Source organism: Rhyacophila brunnea, unplaced genomic scaffold, assembly GCF_057557595.1.
Source record: "Rhyacophila brunnea isolate RB1 unplaced genomic scaffold, BYU_Rbru_1.0 scaffold_3, whole genome shotgun sequence".
NCBI lineage: Eukaryota > Metazoa > Arthropoda > Insecta > Trichoptera > Rhyacophilidae > Rhyacophila > Rhyacophila brunnea.
This window is the reverse complement of record NW_028232965.1, coordinates 1,309,791-1,333,331: the sequence shown is the minus strand read 5'-3', so window position 1 is coordinate 1,333,331 and position 23,541 is coordinate 1,309,791. Positions and strand designations below refer to the sequence as shown.

Below are 23,541 nucleotides of genomic sequence, written 5' to 3'. Positions count from 1 at the left end.
CCCATTGCAGCGAATTTACGCGCCCATTATTAGGCTCGCCGTATAATTTCGGAGCAAAACTGAACCAACTCGATATAAATAACTGCATGGAGCTAGGGTCGATGCAGCGCTGATTTTCCGGTCTGCGGAACGATATACTGTATAATTCTGCTGCAGGCCCATATTGGATTACGTTACAATGCACGGATGCATAAAGATAGAATAGCAATTTGCAGTCGATATTTATTTATATTTAATTTAATATGCGGAAAGGCCATCAATTATTAGAAAATTCATACAGGCATTTTAAATTAGGAACGTGTCTCTTTTTCTGAATTTTTACCACTGCCAAGGAGAATGTCTTGCGTATTTGTGTACATGTAAATTGTACGTAAAACCTTTCACCGTAGCACAGTTCGCCGTGAGCTTACTTATCGGAAAAAGATGACCGTATACTTACTATACGGTCTCCCAGTGAGTCCCGTGAGGGTAGGCAGATTGAGCGTCGCTTGGGGGCGGCAGTTACTAGAAGGGCGGCAAATCGAGGAGAATCATTTGGTATATATAGGAATAGCTAATTTAGTAATAACGAAAATATATTTCCATCAAAAAAATCAGCTTACTGGTTGTAAACAAACTGTGCTAATTAACATAAAAGGTTTAACAGGACTGCATTTTTTTTGTCGAGTTCGCGATATCTAATTTATTTCCGTTGCCCTTCAACGTCCATGGTGACCAGAAACAACATGTGCACGGATAATACAAAATACTGTATTAAAAAATGGGGTGAAATTTTGGCGCTACCCAGGGACGGCATTTTGTCCAGGAAAGTCACTGCGGTCTCCAATTTTATTAGATTCAATATGAACATTAATTCAATTTTCATAGTTGATTTTGGCAAAATTCATGAATTCAAGAATGAAAACCTAACCTAACCTAACCCAACAAATATTCCAGTATATCGGCTATTTGTAAGTGTAAACTGACAAGAATCTTGTTTTATTTAGACATGAATTTTATGTCGGTACTATACGACCCAAAGAGGTTGGACGGTTTTTAATATACGGCCATATATTTCCGATACAACATTTCACGGTGAAGTGTGATACGGCGAACTGCATACGTACAAGTTTCCGGATAAGATGTATTATTTTCACAATTATTAATAATATGATTAATGAATTCGCGCAAAAGGAAAATTCCAATATATTTTTTAATGACCTAAAGAACAACTACAATATTTTATCCACGTACAATTGAATTAATAATTATTTTTTCAGTCAATAATGCGAATGACTACAACGCCATTTTTCATTTCTTTGTTTATCTGTCATCGACTTCAAAATAATGTTTTAAAAATTGGAACTGTGCAGAAGACCAGTGTGCTTTTACATTTTTTTGGAAAATGTAAAATTATTTACACATGAGATTTGATGGAATATATATAAAAAGTCATGAAAATCATACTCTGTCTTAATAAATGCTTCTATTGTTTTAAAAGAGTACCTTTGCATAATATAGCCGATTGTTTGACGTACTTATGTAATTTTTTTTACCACCCTCCCCGCTATGTGACCGCAGAGCAGAACTCGATGAAAAATAATGGGTCGCAGATTAGATTAAAGGTTTCGTATCATTAATTATTCAATAATATATTTGTTTTAATCGTTTTAACAAACGCCGAACAACTATTCCATATAAAAATATACAAAAAGTCTCATATAGCTTAATATGTATATATTATTATATTGAGAGATTCAAAATAACGGTCTACCAATTTTTCGACCATGTCTGATCCTAATAGGATCATATGGGCCTCCACAGACAGATTTTGTTTTTTACGAGAAATGGATGTCAGCCACTTGCTCAACCTATTAGGTCCATACCCTGACACATACAAATTGAAAAACAATATGTGTACTTGCTAGGATTTGAACCTGGGACCCACGGCGTTATGGTCCAACGCTTGAGCCGCGCGGCCACATTGGGCGTTTTTAAAATTCTTAACAGTACTTCTTTAAAATTCTAAAATTCTTCTTCATTCTAAACTTCTGTAACATTCTAAATATATAAAATAATTAAAAAATGACTACGTATTCCCGTGCAGAGAGAACAATACATTACAATAGGACAAATCTCTGCACGGGAGAGCCTAGACTCGGGTCACTTTTCTTTTAAATTACTTGACTACCAATTTTTACCCTACCATTATTATTATTAGGTATCTGTTTCACAAAATATTTTCACTTGAATTGAAATGTTAAAAAAAAAAACTTAACTGGTATCATAATATTATTCTATAGATACCTACCTACTTCAATTGCTTCCCCTATTTTATAGACTCTGGCGAGTGATAGTTTTTAGAAAATTATAAAAAAATCGCATTACTATTAAAGGGATGAAAATAACGACACCTCCTACGTAAAAGTCCGTAACTGCGTTATTGGATATTTTTACTTGATTGCCGTTTATTAAATAATTTTAAAGATAATACAACAATTTCAATCAACAATCAACTAAAAAAATACGATTCTGGCATTCAAAATTAACGTTGTGGTGTCATTAAATTCTATTAAAATCGTACTACTAAAAAATACCATTTGCAGTTATGGACGTATACGTAGGAGGTGTCGATAATATCTCTCAGTTTAAATAATTTTATTTTGTAACAAAAAGAAATTCTTCTACGGCTACCACCTGCCAAATTTTGTAAATCCAATTGACAGTCACTCTGTATATGTACTTAATAGTAATCTCAAAGCTGAGTGATGTAACATATACGTAGTTATAACGATGTTTTATTAATGTATTATTAATTTTATGATGACAAATTTAATGCCTGTTAATGAAGCCCTACAAACCCTCCATTAAATTATTATATAGCAAGCAGGCGCCACTTTAACTTGCCCCCATAGAGGCTTTGACGAGGCCGGAGAGCAGATACAAGAGGTGCCCCGCCGAATAGCTAAGTATTTTACAAAGTCTGTGACACTCGAATTACGAGTATTTTACCAGAAACTTTTCTCTCCGAGTGTTTATTAAATAGGTCACGAATAGCGAGATAACTGAATTATTTGCAAAAAAGTTATTTCGTTATGCTAACTCGGTTTAACTCATTAATATAGTTCTACGTTTTACTATCGCTTGTTGAATTAAACTTTTCCGGGAAAAATTACCGTATTTATTTTTACAGAATGCGTGAATTCCGTGAAAAATATAAATGTTATATTTCACTAAAATTATTAAGTTTTTATTTTATAAATAATTTTAATACCTACTCTTAATTAGAGTTTTCATGTTAACAATGAATTTATTTCTAATATTAATACTATCGACCGAAGGTACTTGATGGAATTTGAATTAAAATTAAAATGGTTTGTTTAAGTTTTGTACTCTTCCATTTGAGTCGTTTTTTGCGACCCAGGTTTCGCCTTTCGACATCTTCAGGCGCTGTGTATACTCTCCAAAGGTAATACACACACTGACATCGAACACTCTTAACTCTAACACTTATATAATAAATCAATACAGGTATAAACTCCATTACCTACATATCAAGTCAAGGGTCACAATAAAAACAATAACAAAAAAATTATGAATAGTTGAAGTGTTTGTAAAAAAAACCCCTATCTTATTAATAATAATACACTCGATAAGCATTTTATAATAAATCGTCAAGACCTAATAATAGATCATTCATACTTATAAACCATAAAAATACTACACTCAAGAGGTTTAAAATCGTCCATTCTAGGAACAATAGTAACGTATTGGAAATTAATAGAGTTAACTAATGAGATGTTATATCTATGATATTTGTTTTTTCTTTTCGATCGTTTTCTCATTCTTGAGGATCGTCATCTTTCTAAAATGCTGTATTCTACTGAACTACCCAGACTCTTCACACTACACTGTACCCTGCATCTCTCATGTCAGCGTGAAGGCTGTCCATATTACGTCAATGCTTTTCCTCTGCGTAGATTTCCTAGAAGGTTACCCAATACAAAAAAATAACCAGATTCACCGATCCATACAAAGTGATATGTCCGACAAATTTAAGAATTGGTCTTATAGGGACTGTTTTATTATTACCTATATTTTGTGACTGTGTTTAATGACGGCTTACTCAAAGGGTTGCAGAGGCTTTGCGCTCTCTTAATTTCAAGGTCTACGACTCGGCGCCATGCAAAAAATATTATGATCACTAATAATTTGACATTTTTTCCAGTCAACAAAATTTCCCTTGTTGTCCAAAAGTTATTGATGCTACCTATCTATATTCATAAAGTGGAAAATACATTTCTCGTAATACTGAAAAAAAACTTGTACCTATGTAGGTATAATTTATTATCTTAACAATATGATCATTTGTCTAAAGTGGGTTTGAGATGTAATAAAATGCGATGTTCTAGAACAAACGAGAAGAAATATTCCGTCCGAACGTTATACTGAAATTGATCATTTTCAATGAATTTAATGTAATGTGTATATGTATAATGTGATGATTTGTGAAAAAATAAACGTCTAACGTACGTTGCTGAAATCTAAAAATCTACATAATTTGAATGAGAATAATTACAAGATAAAAAGAACTTTTTATATACAACGTTTTTAAATTTTCTGTTTAATCATATAAACTTGACTTGACTAGCTTAAACGATCAACAAAATTTTTACTTGATAGAAATAATACTGAAATATCATTTTGACATTTCATATTGATTTTCATAGTAACGCACGTATATATTAATAATTTTGTTGCTAAGACCCCAGACCCCCTAGCAACCAATAATAGTGCTTTACTTTTAACGGATTTCTTCCGAAATAACTTTTCATACAAAACAGAATTAACTGAAAATGAATTCAATTCTTCTTAAAGATGACTAAATGTATTAAAAGAATGCATTGGCATCGTGTTCTGATATATTCTAAAAGTTTCAAATGTCTAGCCAGTCAGGAAGTAAGTTAAAAATCGATTGCAAGATTTGTACTGGATGAAAAACCACCGGACAAATAAGAATACGATCTAATAAAAATGTTGTAAACAATATGATTACGCCTTAGCGGAAGTGAGATGTACAAATGATTGCTAGTTAGTGTTATAATTTCATCTCTGCATTACGCTTCCAGTGTGACGATTGTCAAAATATAGATAATCGTGTGACGTTATTTATGCATGATTCCAAATCTTTCTCTCTTATAACTATGTAGAAAAATGTGTCATCCTTACACAACATTTTTTTAGTTTTGTGCATCTCCCTATAACATAATATAAATTTTATAGATTTTTACATTATGTATGAAAACAGTGATGTCCTGCTATTTGATTTTCAACTCTCTATTAGTTCTTAATTAGAGGAATAGGAACTCAAGTAATAAGTTGTAATTGGTGTTATCGTTTTACAATCTACACCAGGTTTCAGCTAATATATCAATATTATTACTGAAATTACCATAAATCGAAGTTACGCAAACTATAATATTACTAGTCTGTGAAGAATATTAAAATATGTATTACCATAAAAATTATCTGTAGTTTTGTTGAGTAAAATATGCAAAATACGATGAATAAAATCGAAAATTGTCTAGAAATAATATACCATTATGAATATATAAAAAATATAATTTGTTAGCTCATAATCAAAAATTTCAAACTTGTACTAGTGCCGATCAAATACTGCTTGCGACGTAAACGTTTTGAGAAACAACAAAAGATTTAGAGTGCGTTGCCTCATGACGTGTACAGTGTTCATATTGTAGTGCTCGTAGGTAGACGTAGATTAAACTGTGTTGGCAATGCTCAGAGGGTGTTCGCGCGAGGTGAAGTTCATTTGGCAGGGTGCCACCAGCATCCGGCGTCGTTTCAACGGCCCTTGACTCGTCCGCCTCTGGAAACCCGCCTGCGAGAGACCGCCGTAGCGCGCGGACCGGAAGGGGCGGCGTCCCCCCACCCCGCCCAACTCGATACGTGAAGTTGGTATGTCCTTAATGCCACACGCGTATCACCCTTTCCTCCATAATAAAGCTGAGAAACTTTAGTTGAACGCAATATTCATTTCCGATGTTTCAACGTAGTGTTACTGACCGACTTCATTTTGATTTAAATTGTGTTTGTTAAGGCAGATAGTTTTGATGAAGAAACTTTATAACATCTACTAATTTGAATGTATGATCTTTATTTTTTAGGGGTCATGTATTTTAAATGGACTAAATATTAAACAAATTCATTACATTACTGACAAAAAAATTATTATTAAAAAAGTAAATTAACATTGATTCACTTCTCCAGCATCCATAGAACGGAGGTTATATAAACAGATGATCTGAGAAATGGTTATTTCCCATTCATTCAATTCACTGGCCCAACACATGTAAGTTTTACCAGACGTGAGATTCCCAGCATCAGATATAGACGCTCTCCCAACCACGCCACCATAGGGAAAATTAAATATGGCACCATTTTTAACATAATATGTTATATAAGTATTTGCTATTAAAAGAAATAATACAAAATAAATAGTTACAGTAGATAGTTCACATAATTTAACTATAATAATGAATCCATGAACACTGTTCCTCTAAGAGGGAGGAATTTCCTCTCTCCGGACGAATCCGTTCCTGATCATTATTGTAAGTATTAGATAATTCTATTGGATTCAGTTACAATTTATATTAGTTACTATAAGCTAATTTTATATTAGTAATGGCTACACCAAGATTAGTTAAAGCCATTAAAGTATAAAATATATTCCTTATAATCACCGTTTGTAATGAAAATAAAATACAATATGTATTAAGTGCCTTTTCCATATAACTAAGGTGTAGTAAGTAGGTACTATACATTGTGTTTTATTTTACCTAATACAGCGTCTTTTTACCGATAATTTATTAATAATTAAAGTCACCACCTATGTACGGTAATTGGAATTCAATGTTAATATTTTTATTTAGTAAACGTACATTTTCATTAATAATTATAATGATAATACTCATAATAATAGAGAGTTTAAAGATAATAGTTTGTAAAATTAATTGTTGAGATTAAATTTATTAGTTAAATCTCAAAAATATTTAATGTAACATTTATCCTTCTATTTAATTTCATGAAATATGTTAAATCTGACAAATTGCTGACATTACTTATATACGCAACAATAATCAACTTACACAGTAGACACTACATTAAATGAAAAGTATTAAATGCCATCAGATAGTCGGATTTATATATTATTACTTAAGTATTTAATATAGAAAAAGTATGCCGGTATACATACATACATATTATAGTAAATATATTATCATTTTTTTTAAATATCAACAAATTTTCATTATGACATATTATGCCAACTGGCAGACACGTCATAATAATAATCAGAAGTAAATTATGCCCCATAAAGTCAATAAATAGGTGGATAGCTAGCCCAACAGAATATTGATCGAAAGTGAAAAGCTCTGTAGAATACAATCGTAATTATTGCTAATGTGACCCGCTATTGGACAGCGCTCATTGTTGAATAAATACGATAGAGTTTATTATCAATAAAAGTCACTTGAATTTTTGATTGTACTCAAAGGCTTAAATATTGTAAAAGTGGATACGTATTGATTATCAAATTTAATTGACAGTAATTGTATTGAATGGATACATGTCGACTCACGAATATTGCCTTTAAACAAGATAATTTTATTAAGTGTCACAAACTACTATGTGAACGTAACTCATCTCATAATATTAAATATTTTTTATACCTACATATATTATTGAATAAGTGAGAAGTCATACAAATATATTTTACAACGTTTTTATTCTTGTTTGTCCGGTGGTTGTTTATACAGTACAAATCTTGCAATCGATGTTTAACTAACTTTCCGACTAGCCTAGACATTTTAGAATATATCAGAACACGATACCAATGCATTCTTTTAATACTTTTAGCCATCTTTAAGTAGAATTGAATTCATTTTCAGTTAATTCTGTTTTGTATAAAAAGTTATTTTGGAAGAAATTCGTAAAAAGTAAAACACTATTATTCGTTGCTAAGGGTCTGGGGTCTTAGCAACTAAATTATTAATAAAATATACGTGCGTTACTATGGAAATCAATATGAAATGTGAAAATGACATTTCAGTATTTTTTATTTATTCTGTATTTCTATCAAGTACAAATTTTTTTGATCGTTTAAGCTAGTCAAGTCAAGTTTATATGATTCAACAGACAATTTAAAAATGTTGTCTATAAAATGTTCTTTTTATCTTGTAATTATTTTTAATTACCATTAATTATTCCAAATACATGGATAGCAGAGGTGTTGGCTGTGAAGGATTGTATTCTCTATATTGTAACATGTGTAAATGACGGCGTTACCAATGCTCATGGAATCATGGAAATGATCCGGGATAAAGAGATTTACAATCTTCAATAGAAAGAAGCTGGCACCAAGAGAAGACTACCATGAATTACAGACAAAATATGATGAATATTTTATTGATAAACATCTAAAGTATAAAAAAATAATCTTATGTATTAAAAAAAATGTATGTTTGATCTAGCTAGAGCTTTCGCTTATTAACAGGAATATTTTTTCGAAAATATGCTGGTCCTCATTCATGCTTGACAGAAGTAAAAATACATATGGTTGTCAGGAATTGTGCAACGCGGCAACTTTCATCGATTCACAATCTAAGAATGTAATATTACGAGTATAATAACAACAGTGTGACACAAATATTCTTGACATAATATTAAGATGATCATATTCACCGGGCCATTATATAATTTTAAATTATATTGATTGTCAAAAATCAACCAGTACCAACATATTTTGTGAGACGAAGTTGACATTAAAATATCCGTTTCTTGCAGAGATCATCCTCAGTAGTATACACAAGAACAATTTGAACCAAATGAATGAATGCAAAGTTCAGCAATTGGATGATATGGTGAAGTATAAATATTTTAATATTATGACGATCATAAAAATCGTCTGCCCGTTTGAAAGTTTATGTTCCAATTATTTCATCGGTTTGACAGGAAAATAAATTTCATTTGTTTCGAATGTTCTATATTTCAAAATTTTATTTATTTGAATTTTCCTTCAGATAATTTGACTTCAAAATGCTTACTATAAAATTGAATATGCTGCGTGTATGAGCTAAAAATGGTATTAATAAATATTTTTGATATATGTAGGTAGGTGTTGGCTTGATTTGGTATTTCCTTGAACTATATTGAAATTAAAATAATATGATCTGGTAATATTTTTAGGTGTTGTTAACACTCGTTAAATTACCTTGCGTAACTCAAGAAGTGCCTGTTCTCTTTGGCGCTATTGGGTAATCTATTTTTGATGGCGAAAATTTCTGGTTGTGATAGGTTGTTAAAAAAAGCCCCGGAAACGTCGGCATGTCGATAAGATTAGTGTTGGGGGCAGGATTGGCGGCCGCCGCCACCGCGCGCCGCGGAGCGCCACCGCCGAGTCGCTGCCGCCGAAGTCGCCGGAAACCAAATGAAATTCCGAGAACAGATGTAATGGGGGAAGAAAATTGTATCGTTAGATTGCCTTGCGGCGGGGATATCAACTGACGATTTCACGGGTCGTTACGTAATGACAATTTTTCGCAAACTTTTCCGCTAAAGTTTAATCAGCCATATTTTTCCAATATACATTTAATGAATGCTTTAAAAGTGACGTATAATAATATTCTATATCAAATATACATTTTTGATGTGGCGTCAAATGAAAATATTGAGAGCCTCGTGGACGGCCAAACAGGCAAACGAGTACATCGTCAGCGAGGTTGGCATTCGAGATAGACTCCAGTATTTTGCTCATATATCCCATAGCGAGGATAAAATGCTGGATAAAACACTGCTATTTAATCAGGTCGGAGAAGACAAAGAAGAACTTCCTCCAGGTAGAGGGATCAAATCAAGAGTGCCATGGGTTTTCCACTGAACAGGCCCTGCGTATCGCTGAATGCTGAATGGTGTAGAGCCGAGCTGTGGAGAAAGCTACCAATCCTGGGTGGCGAGATCACAACAAAAATATAAAAGATTGGGTTGAAATGTCCTGGTTTTCAATAGTAATTAGTTTAAGATTTTGTCTGAAAAATTCAAAATAGCACCTAAACATATGAGTATAAAAGTACTATTTTAATTATGTTAATTATAATATAGGCTCTACTGATAGTCTACTCACTTTGGATCCCCCCTTCCCCGTTTTGTGACGTAACCATATTTTGGTAGTCTGATATTTCGATGAAGTCGAAACATAAAAAAGCTTTGGTGAAAAGTTTTACGTAAATCGTTTGAATAATTATTAATTACGCAAGAGGTGTTTACGATAATAATTGTTATACTAATATTGTAAAACAGCGCGGCACATTTTTTCGACTTTATTAATTGAGATATCATTTATTCGGTAGAATTTATGCTGTAATATTGTGTGGTTATAACTATAGAAATGTTGAAAAGATGGTGAAGTTATGAATGGTATTTGAAATATACCTTATATGATTCTATAATTGAAATAATACAGTTTCCAAAATTTGAAGACTACCTAAAATATGGTTAAATAATATAATTTTATTTTATAACGTAAAAACCTTCATTATAAACCACGTTTAAGGCTGTAAAAACCACTGGAAATGCTGTTTCACTATTTCGCCGACGAATCGAACCCATTTACGAGTCTATGTAACCCCATTTCGTGAAATCCATACTGCTTGAATAAGACTTTCTCTATTTTTCGTTCAACAACCATTATAAACAACAGTACTTTATGTCATATTACGTATTTTGTCTATACTTTGCGTGACGCGTAGGCTTATAAAAATGTAATATTACAATATAATATGCTTAAAATTTATTCTTTATAAAAAAACCTGCCAATATTGATATAAAATAAGCAAATTATAAATACAAAATGTTCAAAGAATTCTAAATTATATGCAATTGTTAGAAATAATTTGGAATTAGGTACATGTACATTTTGTGGTATATTTTTTATATTAGTATTATAACGTCAATTGTATTAAATGATGTCGGCGGGCTGATACTTCGTATAGCGAATGGTTACAGACTTTAAATCCACGTGATACACCCGAGAAGTGTTGAGAGAGCTAAGGGAGTCCTTCATCCAGCAGTGGATCGACCCCAGCTGATGATGATAAATATAAAAATATAAATTCTTTTTCATGGCATCCTGGTTTTACCTTCTTCTTTTCATCCAATTTTGATGTGACTATGTTTATCTTTGATCGTGTATGGAATACAATACGAAAAAGTGTATCAAAAATACGTTTAAATCTATGAGGTTTTATGCGTTTTTCATGTTTACCAATATTATTAAAAAGCATGCTTTACATTATGACGAGTGCGAGTGCGAGTGCGAGTGACATCAATTTCATAACTTACTTTTGCCTATTTCTTTACCAACCACTTTTTATTGTATCAACGTGTTGATGTCAAAATAACGTAGAGGCAATTTATTAGTAAAGTTAGTGTAAATATTTTCGCTATGTATGTAGGTACTATGTATGATTTAAAAAAAATGTTGTTACCATCGTGTAGCTTATATTGTGTAGGTAATGAGTATTTATTTATGACTACAATATTACACTTTTTTGCAATACATGTGGAATTATTTAGCTATACAAAAACTTTTAGTCAAGGAAAAAAAATCTAAAATATTGATTTATTAATGTATACTTACTTTCAAATATTACACCCTGATACCAATATACTGTTATAATACTAATAACATAAGAATATATCTATATTTCACAACGATTAGGCATCAGAGCAAAAGTAGTTTGAAACAGCAAAACGACAGGTAACGTCATCCCTTCCGTACATACTGTACGCCTAAATTTTTACTACATTTACTTAAACTTACTACAGTTACTAGGCATATGCTATTTCTATTATTGACTGCCCTAATAAACTAGACAGTACACAATAATATTGACCTTTTGCCATTTTACAAGAACCTATTTTTAACGTAGTTTTGGTTATTTATTTCCTATCTCCAAAATTTCGTTTCAACGTTTTCAGACATTTAATTCAGAAATTTTTAACTCCTTATAAATAGGTATTATTAAAAAATCTTTTGCTTATAAAATTATATATTGTGATTTATTGGATTTTTATAAATCTAACCATCTTGTATATTATTTATTATTAACAACAACGCAGTGACATCAAGGTAATATACTTGATATTAGAAATAATTATAACATTATTTATTATTATGTTATTGACAAATTAAATATGGGTACTTAAATGTTTAAGTACAAGAAGCCATTCATTACTAATACCACATGTGATTTTGAATCGTGTGCAATAATATGTAAGTATCTAATATCTATACACGATATTTAATAGATACGGTCAAATGATTATACTATGTACTTAGTAAAAATAATATATTTCATGAAAAAAATAATTAAAGTTTGGCACGTCACACGATTCAAAACCGTATGCGGTTTCAGTTTATGGATGGCCACATTTACGATTAAAAATATGGCCCAATATTAATCACTATTTTTTTTTTCGCCTAATAAAGCGTAAGTGCCACAATAGTAATAACCACAGAACAGAGTGTACCCTGGTAATAACAATAAGATAATATTATCATTCGACTCCTATGGACAAGGATAACCTTACTATTATAGTTTGGGTCCAGCAGCGCCCGTTAAAATAACGAATGCAGAACTCGATAAGTGAACGAAGAAAAAGATTTCATGATGAAAAAAATTGACCGGAAACAGAATTCTTCATACGTGGTGAATTTCGGATATAAACGTTTATAGAAATAATTGACTTTTTGTTGGTATGTGTGACACATACTTACTAGGTATGTGTAAGGTATTTAAAAAGAATGAGTTTTATGTACAATGATGTTCTTATTTTATGTAGGTTCTTTACGACTTATCGGAATTGGAAATACTGGATAAATACTTTCATAACTCAATATCACGAGAATCTATAGATTCGAAGATTGGATTAAGTAATGGATGAATTTAAATCGCTTTGAGATTTCTTCTCATTAGTATAATAGTACCTAAATAGTATAGTAGAAAATATATAATATAACAGTAGTATATATAAGTATACTATTTGTAACTGTTTGCTAAGAAAAATGTAATTTTCCACATCGCTACAAATTAAAAATTATTTATGCAACAACATTGACGAAAAATAAACAAGTTGCAATGCCAATTGGTCAATTGAAAAAAATGCATATCGCAGTTGTTATAAAATAATGAATTAAGTAATAATAAGCAAAGTTGTGAAGAAATAAGTGTAAACACTATTATAAATAACCGTTTTGGTGCCCTAAATATGTATAAATATTCAATATAATAATATAATACTTATATGGTCCTTCAATTATAAATCCAGTCCTGAGCCGTCCCATTTCTCTGTAGTATTTTATTGTAATTTATTATAAATCACCTACTTGACTACCAAATTAACAGCCATTTTGAGTATCTAGGGGTACTATGTAAGTGAGATAAATCGAGCAGTTTTTAGGTCAACTATATCGAATTTAAATCCATATAATCATTATATTATAGGCGGATGGGTTAAATGCATATTTTGTATGTAGTTTATCTTACCGAGTAACAAAGCGTTTCTACATCACAACATACATTATTTATGGGTGAAAAAGGCTTCAAAACGTCATTGTTTTGTACCAAAAGTTATAAGCTTTTAATTTCTGACTATAACTACTCCATGGGACATGGAGTCTTTCGTACTAGATATTATTTTCATAAGAATTTAGGTATCTGATTTCGATTTTTTGGTGTGATTTGTCCTCATTAAAATACTAAACATAGAAAGAAAAATATTAATATTTCTTTTTATAATAAATAATAAGGGATCATTTGAAAAGATTACTTGAAAATAGTTACGTATAATAAATATGTAGAATTTAGAAGTCGATTTACTACTCTGGATCGTTATTGCTGCATATCGTTACCTCAATACTACAACTAGATAACTCTGATCTGGTCATTGTTGGGAAAATGAATTTTAATATTTACTTGATTGAACATAAATCTAGGATATAATAATATTTAAAATAAAAATGGAAAATCATGCTTTATCTAATTGGGAACAATTACATAATATTCAATTAAATGAAATAATATTGTAGAACTTTTATTGTATTTATTTAATGCATTTATCGTTTTAATGTTATCTAATATTTTCAAACACAAAATTAATACAGTTCCCATTAACCTCTGACTAATCTAGTTTTATCATTTCGTAGAGAAGGAAATGTAGAATTATATTCAATATCTATCTCAAAAACAGTGAAAATCAAGTTGTAGTATTGAGGTGACGATTTGTATTGATGTAGTCAATATTTATCGACACAAGTATTATGAACATTCATTCCACATTATTAATACGACTATAATGTTGGCAAATAGGTGACAGAAATTGAAATTATTTACGCAATCTATACAGCCATGCATTACTGCAATGGTTATTGTTCTGAATGTGTCAAAAACTTTTTTCAAAGCCTGTGGTAAGATATTAGAATGATGCTTGATACCAAAATAACATTATAACCGCTGAACAACGGTAGCAAGGTAAAGAAAAATATTCCCGCTATATGTGATCATTGGAAGTAAACAATATACTGGGATCCATAAATATGTACAGCTAATCGGCATTGGTAGCGATTGTATATAAAATCCACTGCTGCATTTACAGCCTTCTCACATACCTAATATAAATTATTAAGAATATGCGGGCAAACTTCTAGATATAACGAAGCAATGTCGGGCTTCATAGAGAATTCGATTGGTCGGGCTGGCTAAGCGATCATAGAGGTATATGGACCAGTGACGACTATATATACGCGAAGGCTCGAGGTGTTTGACACGTTTGGACGACCCTGAAGATCATATGATGGGCCTCCACAGCATACATATTGTTTTAACAGATTTTTGAGTTTACGAGAAATTGATGTTAGCCATTTTCTCAACCTATTAGATCCATACTCTGGGTACAAACAAACATTGATATATAACACCTGAAATATTTTCCAGGCCCGGTATTCGAACCCGGTACCGACAACATATTATAGGCCGACACATTACCGTTCGGCCATCCTGGGTGTATTTAGGATTTAGTTATAGATAAAACGCATAATTTATTCAAATCGGATTATGATTAAGGGGGTATCAACCATTTTTTAATAGCGGCACCTCACAGACATGAAATTGATGTTAGCCATTTTCTCAACCTATTAGATCCACACTCTGGGTACAAACATACATTGATAAAAACAACATCTGAAATATTTTCCAGGCCTGGTATTCGAACCCGGTACCGACAACATATTATTGGCCGACACATTAGCGCTCGGCCATCCTGGGTGTATTTAGGATTTAGTTATAGATAAAACGCATAATTTATTCAAATCGGATTATAACTAAGGGGATATCAACCATTTTTAATAGCGGCACCTCACAGATATGACGTCCACCGTTGCGATACATCTGCATAATCATAGAACAAAATATTGAGAAAAATGTGACTTTAGAATAATATTATTAAAACATTTAGGTACCTATCCATATATAAGTGCCATTAATGGGCGACCAGAAACGATGTAGTCATCGCCAATCTCGGCAGATATTTTAACTTCATTGTATTTAATATTGTAAAGTCATAAGTATGATTGAAAATGGCAATAACATTTAAAGCCTTATTTATACTTGCAAGATACTTACTGATTTTCAACATTTACGCATTTATTTACATAAATTTAGTGAATGTTTTCGAGTACATAATATTGTCAAGTATTTCACTATATTTCTAGGAACTGTCTACGGCACACCATTGTATCGTAACACATTGGTTGAGATTGGCTGGATTATATGGTAATTTTTGATACAAGGAATAAAAATTGGTTATATGGATTAAACATCTTAAATAATTTAAGAAGCTTAAGAAGTACCCATATATTAATTATTTAATCACAATAATGCTTGTGTGTTAGCATACATTTTTAATAGCATGGTGGATGAATAATTTCCATCGCATGACAATCAATAAAATGACAATATTTTCCTTTGTGAAATGGGGATGAAAAACAGTATCGAAGGAATAATAATTTCCCCCAATTTTCCTTTTCTGTCTATCGACCCGATTAGTCCATTAGTGTTTCTACGGGCAAACAAATTCTGGCTAATTGATAAATTCAAGGCAGTGAGAATTCTGTCGATACTTTCAAGGATTTCTTTTATACTATAGATACAAAAAATGGAATCATTAGCTATAGAAAGCTTTTGATTCTTCTGAAATCAGTTTGAAATATTGCTCCTTTGTAATGTTATATGGAAGACTAATATTAACATAAATTTACGAAAATCGGAGTATACTCCCGTCAATAATTTATTGGTTACGATTTCTTTTCTATCAGCGCTTTATATGATTGAAATCACAATAAGTACCTAATGGCTCACAAACAATGTCTAGTAAAAATGAAGTTTTACCACATAAACACTGGTTCAATTATATAATACTCGTTAATACAATATTATAATGCTTTGATATCTACCTATAGTCCTATATTATTCGTCTTTAATATGATATGTATTATTAATTTATAATTAGGAAAAAATATTGTTTAGAGGATATATACATTCTACAAAAAAGTAGTCGCATTGGCGATGATTTACGGACAAATGCCTACATTTTACTTTCCAGTGGGTCTATTCTATATACTTATCGGCCGCTAAAGAGATAAAGTGATAAATAATATCAAAATTAGGGTAGGTTTGTATCAAAGTATTAGCAGTTATCTTATACTAGTCTTAGAAAATATATACTTGCAGCTAATACTTGGTGATCGATGGTATGCATTTATAAAAAATGAGATAAGACATGACTATGCAGCCTCTGATCATGAAGTAAACACGTAATGTTCGACATGGCTAGGGCTTGTACTACGGATGTTTAAAAGAAAACTCGACCTGATCTGCCTCTTCTTTAAACCAACAAGACACCGGCGACAGGTGTTCACAGGCAGTGACGCCGCTAGACAAAATGCCGCCTCTGGGCAGCGCCAAAATGCCGCCCCGTTTTTTTTTATATAGTATTTTATATCACCTGTTTACGCGTTACTGGTCACTATGGACGTCGAAAGGCAACGGAAGTAAACTAGACATCGCGAATTCGACAAAAAACTGACAGTTCTGTTAAACCTTTTATGTTACTTAATATACCTACAGTGAGCTGAATTTTTTAACGGAAAGATATTTTCGTTATTACTAAGTTTAGGTAGCTATTTCTATATATACGAAATGTTTCTCCTCGATTTGCCGCCCTTCGAGTAACTGACGCCCCCAAGCGACGCTCAATCTGCCTACCCCCATGCGATGTCACTGTAGACAGGTGTATTTGGCGAAAAGATTGGTGAACGGCGTGAGTTAAAACTATCGACGAAAGGCAAAGCCTTTTGTGTACTTATGTGTATAGATTGAGAGATTCAGTTCCATTTAGCACTCATGATTGCATATCAGATAATTCTGATTTATTTAATGATTATATAATATATATAGATAATATTTAATTCGTGTGAATAACTCTGTAATGATTATGTAGTCAGTAGATAATAATATGTTGTTTACAGATAAATTAATTAAAACAATATAGCTATTATTTGAATGATATACAATAATTTGTAAAACACACTTATGATTCTTGAAGAGAGTATATATAAATTATACAAAATCAGGGTAAATTATCGTAGTACTAAGTAGAGCTTGTGATTTTTCATTATTTTCCTAGAATTCTTGAGACAGGATTGTCAGTGACTATAACTTCTACTACTATGTACCCAGAACTGAATGCATTATGGCACTAAAATTTCTATATCCCAGGGTTACCATCACTTAATGACTTATGTATTATAACTTTGTGAAAATCGAATTTAAATGATTCGAAACGATTAAATTGAAGGCGAAAATAGACATTATGATTATGTATTTGAATGAGACAATAATATCCTACTCAAACATCTTATTTAGACGTAAAATATTTTTTCATAACAAAAATATCGAAATGATAAGCTTTTGTGCATATTTTTTTTAGTTATACTCCTTCGATATAATATTATATTCTACATTTGTATGTGATCTTTTACACATTATGTAAAATCATGCATGGGATTTGTAGTATTTTTACCATTAATTTGTCCTACATATTATGCGTAACTACATTGTTGGTTCACAATAATTATGGACCAAGTCCAATTTTCATAAAATTTGTTTTTTTTGTTTCAGTGGCTAGATAAAACACATTTCTATATTGTGTGCTAATATCACAATCGTAGCTCTACAATTTTCCGCATAAATGGCAATACTACGAGTATTATCGATAAGACATCAAATTGAATGTGAATCATGTCCATTTTGACAGTTCCTTCAGCAGTATAAAGAGGTATTTGATATTGATAAATATTGATAAAGCCTAAATATACTTTATGTTTCAACTATTTATTTAAATTGATCCCATGTACTGTCAAAATATGGTAAGTATATTACAGTGAAAACATTCCTGAATTTTACAAAAGGTGTTTTAACTTAAGGCTATACCTCAGCTGAGGCATGGTCTAAAAATATCGTGACTAGGCGATGCGCAGATTGCGGGTCGCGGGTGTAAATGACGCGAGCCGAACGAAATATAATTTGTCATAAAAATTCAAAATGCGTCTTTTTTATGTTATGTTTATTATTATATTCGTATTAATAATAGTATATTCATTGACATGTTTTCTTTTTCAAGTACATGCGGAACGTTTTTTAGTCATCTTTACACGATTTAAGAATATATTCATCCGACTCCATCACAAAAGAAATTGACGTGCGAACAGGTCGACTATTCTTCTCCGAATGGCAACGTGGCCAAAATTTCGTTCCACATAGTGTTGACAATTATTTGCCGTTTCACGTATGTACGCTCTTAAGGTCCAAATATCTCAGGATCCATTTTCATGGACTTGACCACCCAAATGTAGGTACCTATTTTATTGTTATTGTTAATAAAATTTTGATTAAAATAATTATATATAAGCTGAACAAATCCCAATAACTATTGTCGTAAAAAAATATTAAAGAGTGTATAGAAAGTGTGATATCGTCTAATCGGTCATAGGAAATTTTAATTGACATATATTTTAATGAAAGCTCATATTCCATAGGTGTACTTAATATGACTTTAAGAGTAAAAAACCACCGCAATGCCGTGTGCGATTCACTATCATTGATGCACAGCTTCATTGCATTTGAATTAATAATCTAAAGATTGCGATTCGCTCTTTTTACTAGAAACAAACGTAGTAGGCCTGGGTTGAATGAATGTATTAGCAGTGTAGTATACGCCGAGTGGAGTGTGGCAAATAGTGTCGGAAAACGTAAGGCGCATGCGCGTTTCGCATATCGGGAAATCCAGCCCGCTGTCAAATTCAGAGGTCGCCCCAAATCACGAATATATATTTAATGGCGGACACTAGACACTTTGTAAAATACAACAAATTAAATAACCTGTAACAACTATACTGATATTGAATAGCAAGCGTTACTTTCAAAGTATCACTATATAAATCGCACAGTTTATATAATTTTCTGGGGGAAACCCACTCTGACTGAGACTACTTTCACATAGGAATATACGATTGACAAAAATCACTTTATTTTTATAGTTTATTTCAAATTAGATTAAAATAAACAACGTTAATATTATAAACAAGTTTATGTTGATACGATTGAATTGTAATATGGATAACTGTTGCTTAAAACTGAAACCGTTTTCATGTATTATATTACAGGTTAAGTTGCACATATATAAATTGTTTTTCAGTTTTATTTTATTGCAATAAAATACAGTTTTGTTTTAACTTATAAATAATGTCGGTTTTAGTATACGTAATACAGATAATATGAAAGAAAAAATGTCAGATATATTCAAAAGGCCGACTGATATGTACGGTTTTCATTTCGGTGTTGATTTCGTTTGTGGAAAATAAAATGAATCATCACTGATTTATTGTAAAGATATTTTTACACGTGAATACTGAATAGATGGTTTGGTTGGATGCTGCCGTGTTATCTTCGGGCCGATCATTAAAAGTGGCAGTAAATTATATGTTATATGTACATCGATAGGACCCACTCATTATGTATCAGCGGTAGTGTCTTACGAATCTCGCACAAATGAAATTATGTAATAAAATAGCCACGAATGACTGACCTTTCTTGTAAAGAAGCATCCACTCCCTTCACTGTCACACATTAACGTCGTTTCTTACCGAATAAAAATAAATGATCGCGCGATACGAAATCGGAAAAAATGATGTATGAAGGAAAATGGCGCGATGGTCTGCCCCTGAATTGTACTATCTAGGCAGTAGGCACCCCACACCGCTCCACACGCCTCTATCGATTGACCGCTGCCCCCCACTCTGACTGCCAGACACGTGACGTCACCGCTACCCCACTATCCGCCGTCTTCGGGGTCGTTCGGAATTTTCCGGTACAAACCGTAATTTAGGCGGGGAAAATTGTTTGAAAATTTACAAAACTCTTCCAACGTACCCGCCACTAGTATTCCTTACTATGATGTAATGACGTATATATACAGCAATTAATAGTAGTTATGCATATTATCAAGAGAAACAGACAAAATGACAATGGCTTTTTTGACGATATTCCTTAATTTTTTATATTGTTTTATTTGACATTGGTGAAATTAAAAACTTTTCAATAAAGTGTTATTTAACAGCTGTAAGAGACAGATATTCATCAATCGGAAGTGATCGAACGGTAAAACCATTGTATAAATTTGAATATATTGGCGGTGATCGTTCGCGTTTTCAACGACCGTTTCGTTAGGATTGAGACATAAAGCGTGCCACGAAAGGGGTGGGGGATCAAAAAGCGAGACGACAGGTTCTTTACCTTTCTGCGGCCGCAGCAAAGCATGTTGCGTGCGCGCGACGTTCCACCGGAAGTTGTCTTGAAGCGCGCCAGCTTCCTCCACTGCATCGGGGCGCTATCTGTCCACGGCCTGCCGCACTTCACACGACCCCATCACACCCGACGGTCGGCCATCGCCCCCGGTCGTGGTCGCGATCGCCCCGGCTGAATGATCGACCGCCCGCAAAAATCATGTCCCACCTTCTAAGACTTCACCTCGTAGAGATATGTCATGGTCAACTTGTCGCGGCGATGGGCGCTCGCATCCCGCCACTCGCACTCTACGACCGCCCTGGCGATAGCGTACCGCACGCGCATTTTAATTGCATGCGCTTAGATATTCAAGTACTCGTCGTCTCTGTTTGTAGGCTGTCCATTCATGAGGGGCCTCAGTCCTCGTGCATAGATAAACTCAGTCTTGCACCCCGACCCTCACCGCGTTGGAGAAGAGTTTTTCGCGGCACTACGGACGAATCGATAAAATATTTTCAATGTGTGTACATATACACGAAATTGGCTTCGCTCTATATTTACTACATCGCGATGACATATGTTTTTAGATTTACCACACACGTTTAATAGTCATTAACGACAAGCTAAAATACAACATATAGAGTACGGCTTAACTTTAAATGGATTATCGAAGATGAGTAGAAACGTTAAAAAATGTGTAACGGTATGAGCCTTCCGTCGATTGCCCGCCGTAGCTGCGATACAAACACAAATATTACAACTCCACAACCGTTTTTCACTTAAAATCACATTATTATTCGCGGAACTGCTTTTAAATTCGTGACGCACTCAGTTGCCAATGGTAATTAGTGTAAAATTGGGCGATAAACTGTCTTATTTAATATTATCCTAATGTTTGATGGCCTATCGGTTTTTCCAAACGTTTCCCCTCCCAGGCTTGAGAGGCAACGTAATTTTCCGAGATTTTCCGAACTCTTCCGAACGTGCCCCACCCGTTCAGCCCTCCGCCCCCGCTCTCCTCAAACCTCACGCAGTTTTAAGCTTCCCTCTCAGCCTTCTTCGTTTTTCGTTCCTTTCCGATTCTAATTTTCAAGAACATTAGCTTGAAAAAAATACCGATTTAGTACATCGATATACACTGAATGTCTATACCTCCAATACGCATAACATCTATACGAAATCATTATAGAGAATTTACCATTTCTATTTAATTACGTCCTAACAGAATTGTACATGCATGTTTCAATAAATTGTAAAGAAAACATTTCCATTCGCTTGCTTATCTTGTTTCAGAAAGTCTGCTGTAAACAACACTGTCCAAGATGGCCATTTTTGTTACCTTTTACTGAAATTATCTTATCCCGATTCTTAGCCATACTTTCTGCTCTGTGTACCTAATACATTATAAAAGAATATGACATTTCTTGTATCAATCTTGCTAGAATAGCTACATAACATAATTAAAACAAAACTATTATTTATTCCACATGATTTACTAAGATCAGGACCGGTTTCGTCCGCTTAACCAGTCATTGAGTACTGACTAGATAATTATTTTTTAATTACCACATTTAAATAGCATGCTAGTTATATCGAATGGCCGCCACCTAATCGTTACACGCTGGGCGCGTCTTTAGCGTCCAATGTATTAACTGATATGAATTGAGAATGTCTTATAAATACATTGTGTTTTATTTTGATTCATACAATACTTTTCAATATGAATTATACGGTGACCAAATTTTTTGAAAGAACTGGTGGAAATTAATATTTTTTTCTCTGCGGCGACGGATGAGTCGTTTTTAATATTCTGATCAGCCGTTCCCGTTTACATATTTTTTCCTTTCAGAATCATTAGGTAAGTACATATTCCAAACTGTCGTATTAGTATTTTTTTTATCCGCCATCACATACGATTTTAAATGTTCTAACAAATATAGTACACTTTTAGAAAAGGATATCCGATTTTCGAAATCGTTATATAAGTTAGAGTTAATTATATTCGTTGTCAGTTTATATTTGCCTTTTGACGAGTGTAAATAGTGCCTGAAGATGCCGAAAGGCGAAACCCGGGTCGCAAAAAACAACTCAATGGAATAGTACAAAACTTAAATCCATTAGAATTAATATATAGTTTTAAACATAACCAAGGGGTCAACTGTTTCAACTGTTTGTTGCCTTGATTTTAGCGTGGATAAATTAGTTATATCTAACAAAGTAGGTACCTACTGAATACAATATAGGGTGACCAAATCGTAGAAAGGTACTCCAGAAGAGAAATATATCATAATAATCTAATTATTGTTTCGATGTTTTTAAAATCGCTAGAGTAGTGTTTCACAACCGAGGACTTTGCGGCCCACTTAGAGACACAAAACAATCAAGGGGACCACATGTAAAAATCATCTGTTAAAAAAACCAATGAAAACAATTTTATTATAATTAATTAATAAGTAAATTATTATAGAAATACAAAGCAATTTATCACTATATATATATAATTTATCAATACGTATATTTGATTTTTTTTAAATAATTAATGATGACATGGAGAATTAATATAATCACAATAAAAAGAGTTAAATTA

The 23,541-nt window shown here is 32.5% G+C and overlaps 1 protein-coding gene across 1 annotated transcript in view; it reads right to left on the bottom strand.

Annotated features, from left to right (window-relative positions):
• The window catches only part of LOC147067730 (rho GTPase-activating protein 100F-like), a 76,205-nt gene extending 54,331 nt beyond the window's left edge, over positions 1-21,874 (bottom strand). The window contains exon 1 of the mRNA XM_085952440.1: positions 20,964-21,874. Within this exon, the coding sequence (XP_085808566.1) occupies positions 20,964-21,050 (87 nt within the window). The 5' untranslated portion in view covers positions 21,051-21,874. The remainder of the gene's footprint in view (positions 1-20,963) is intronic.
• Positions 21,875-23,541: the final 1,667 nt, after the last annotated feature.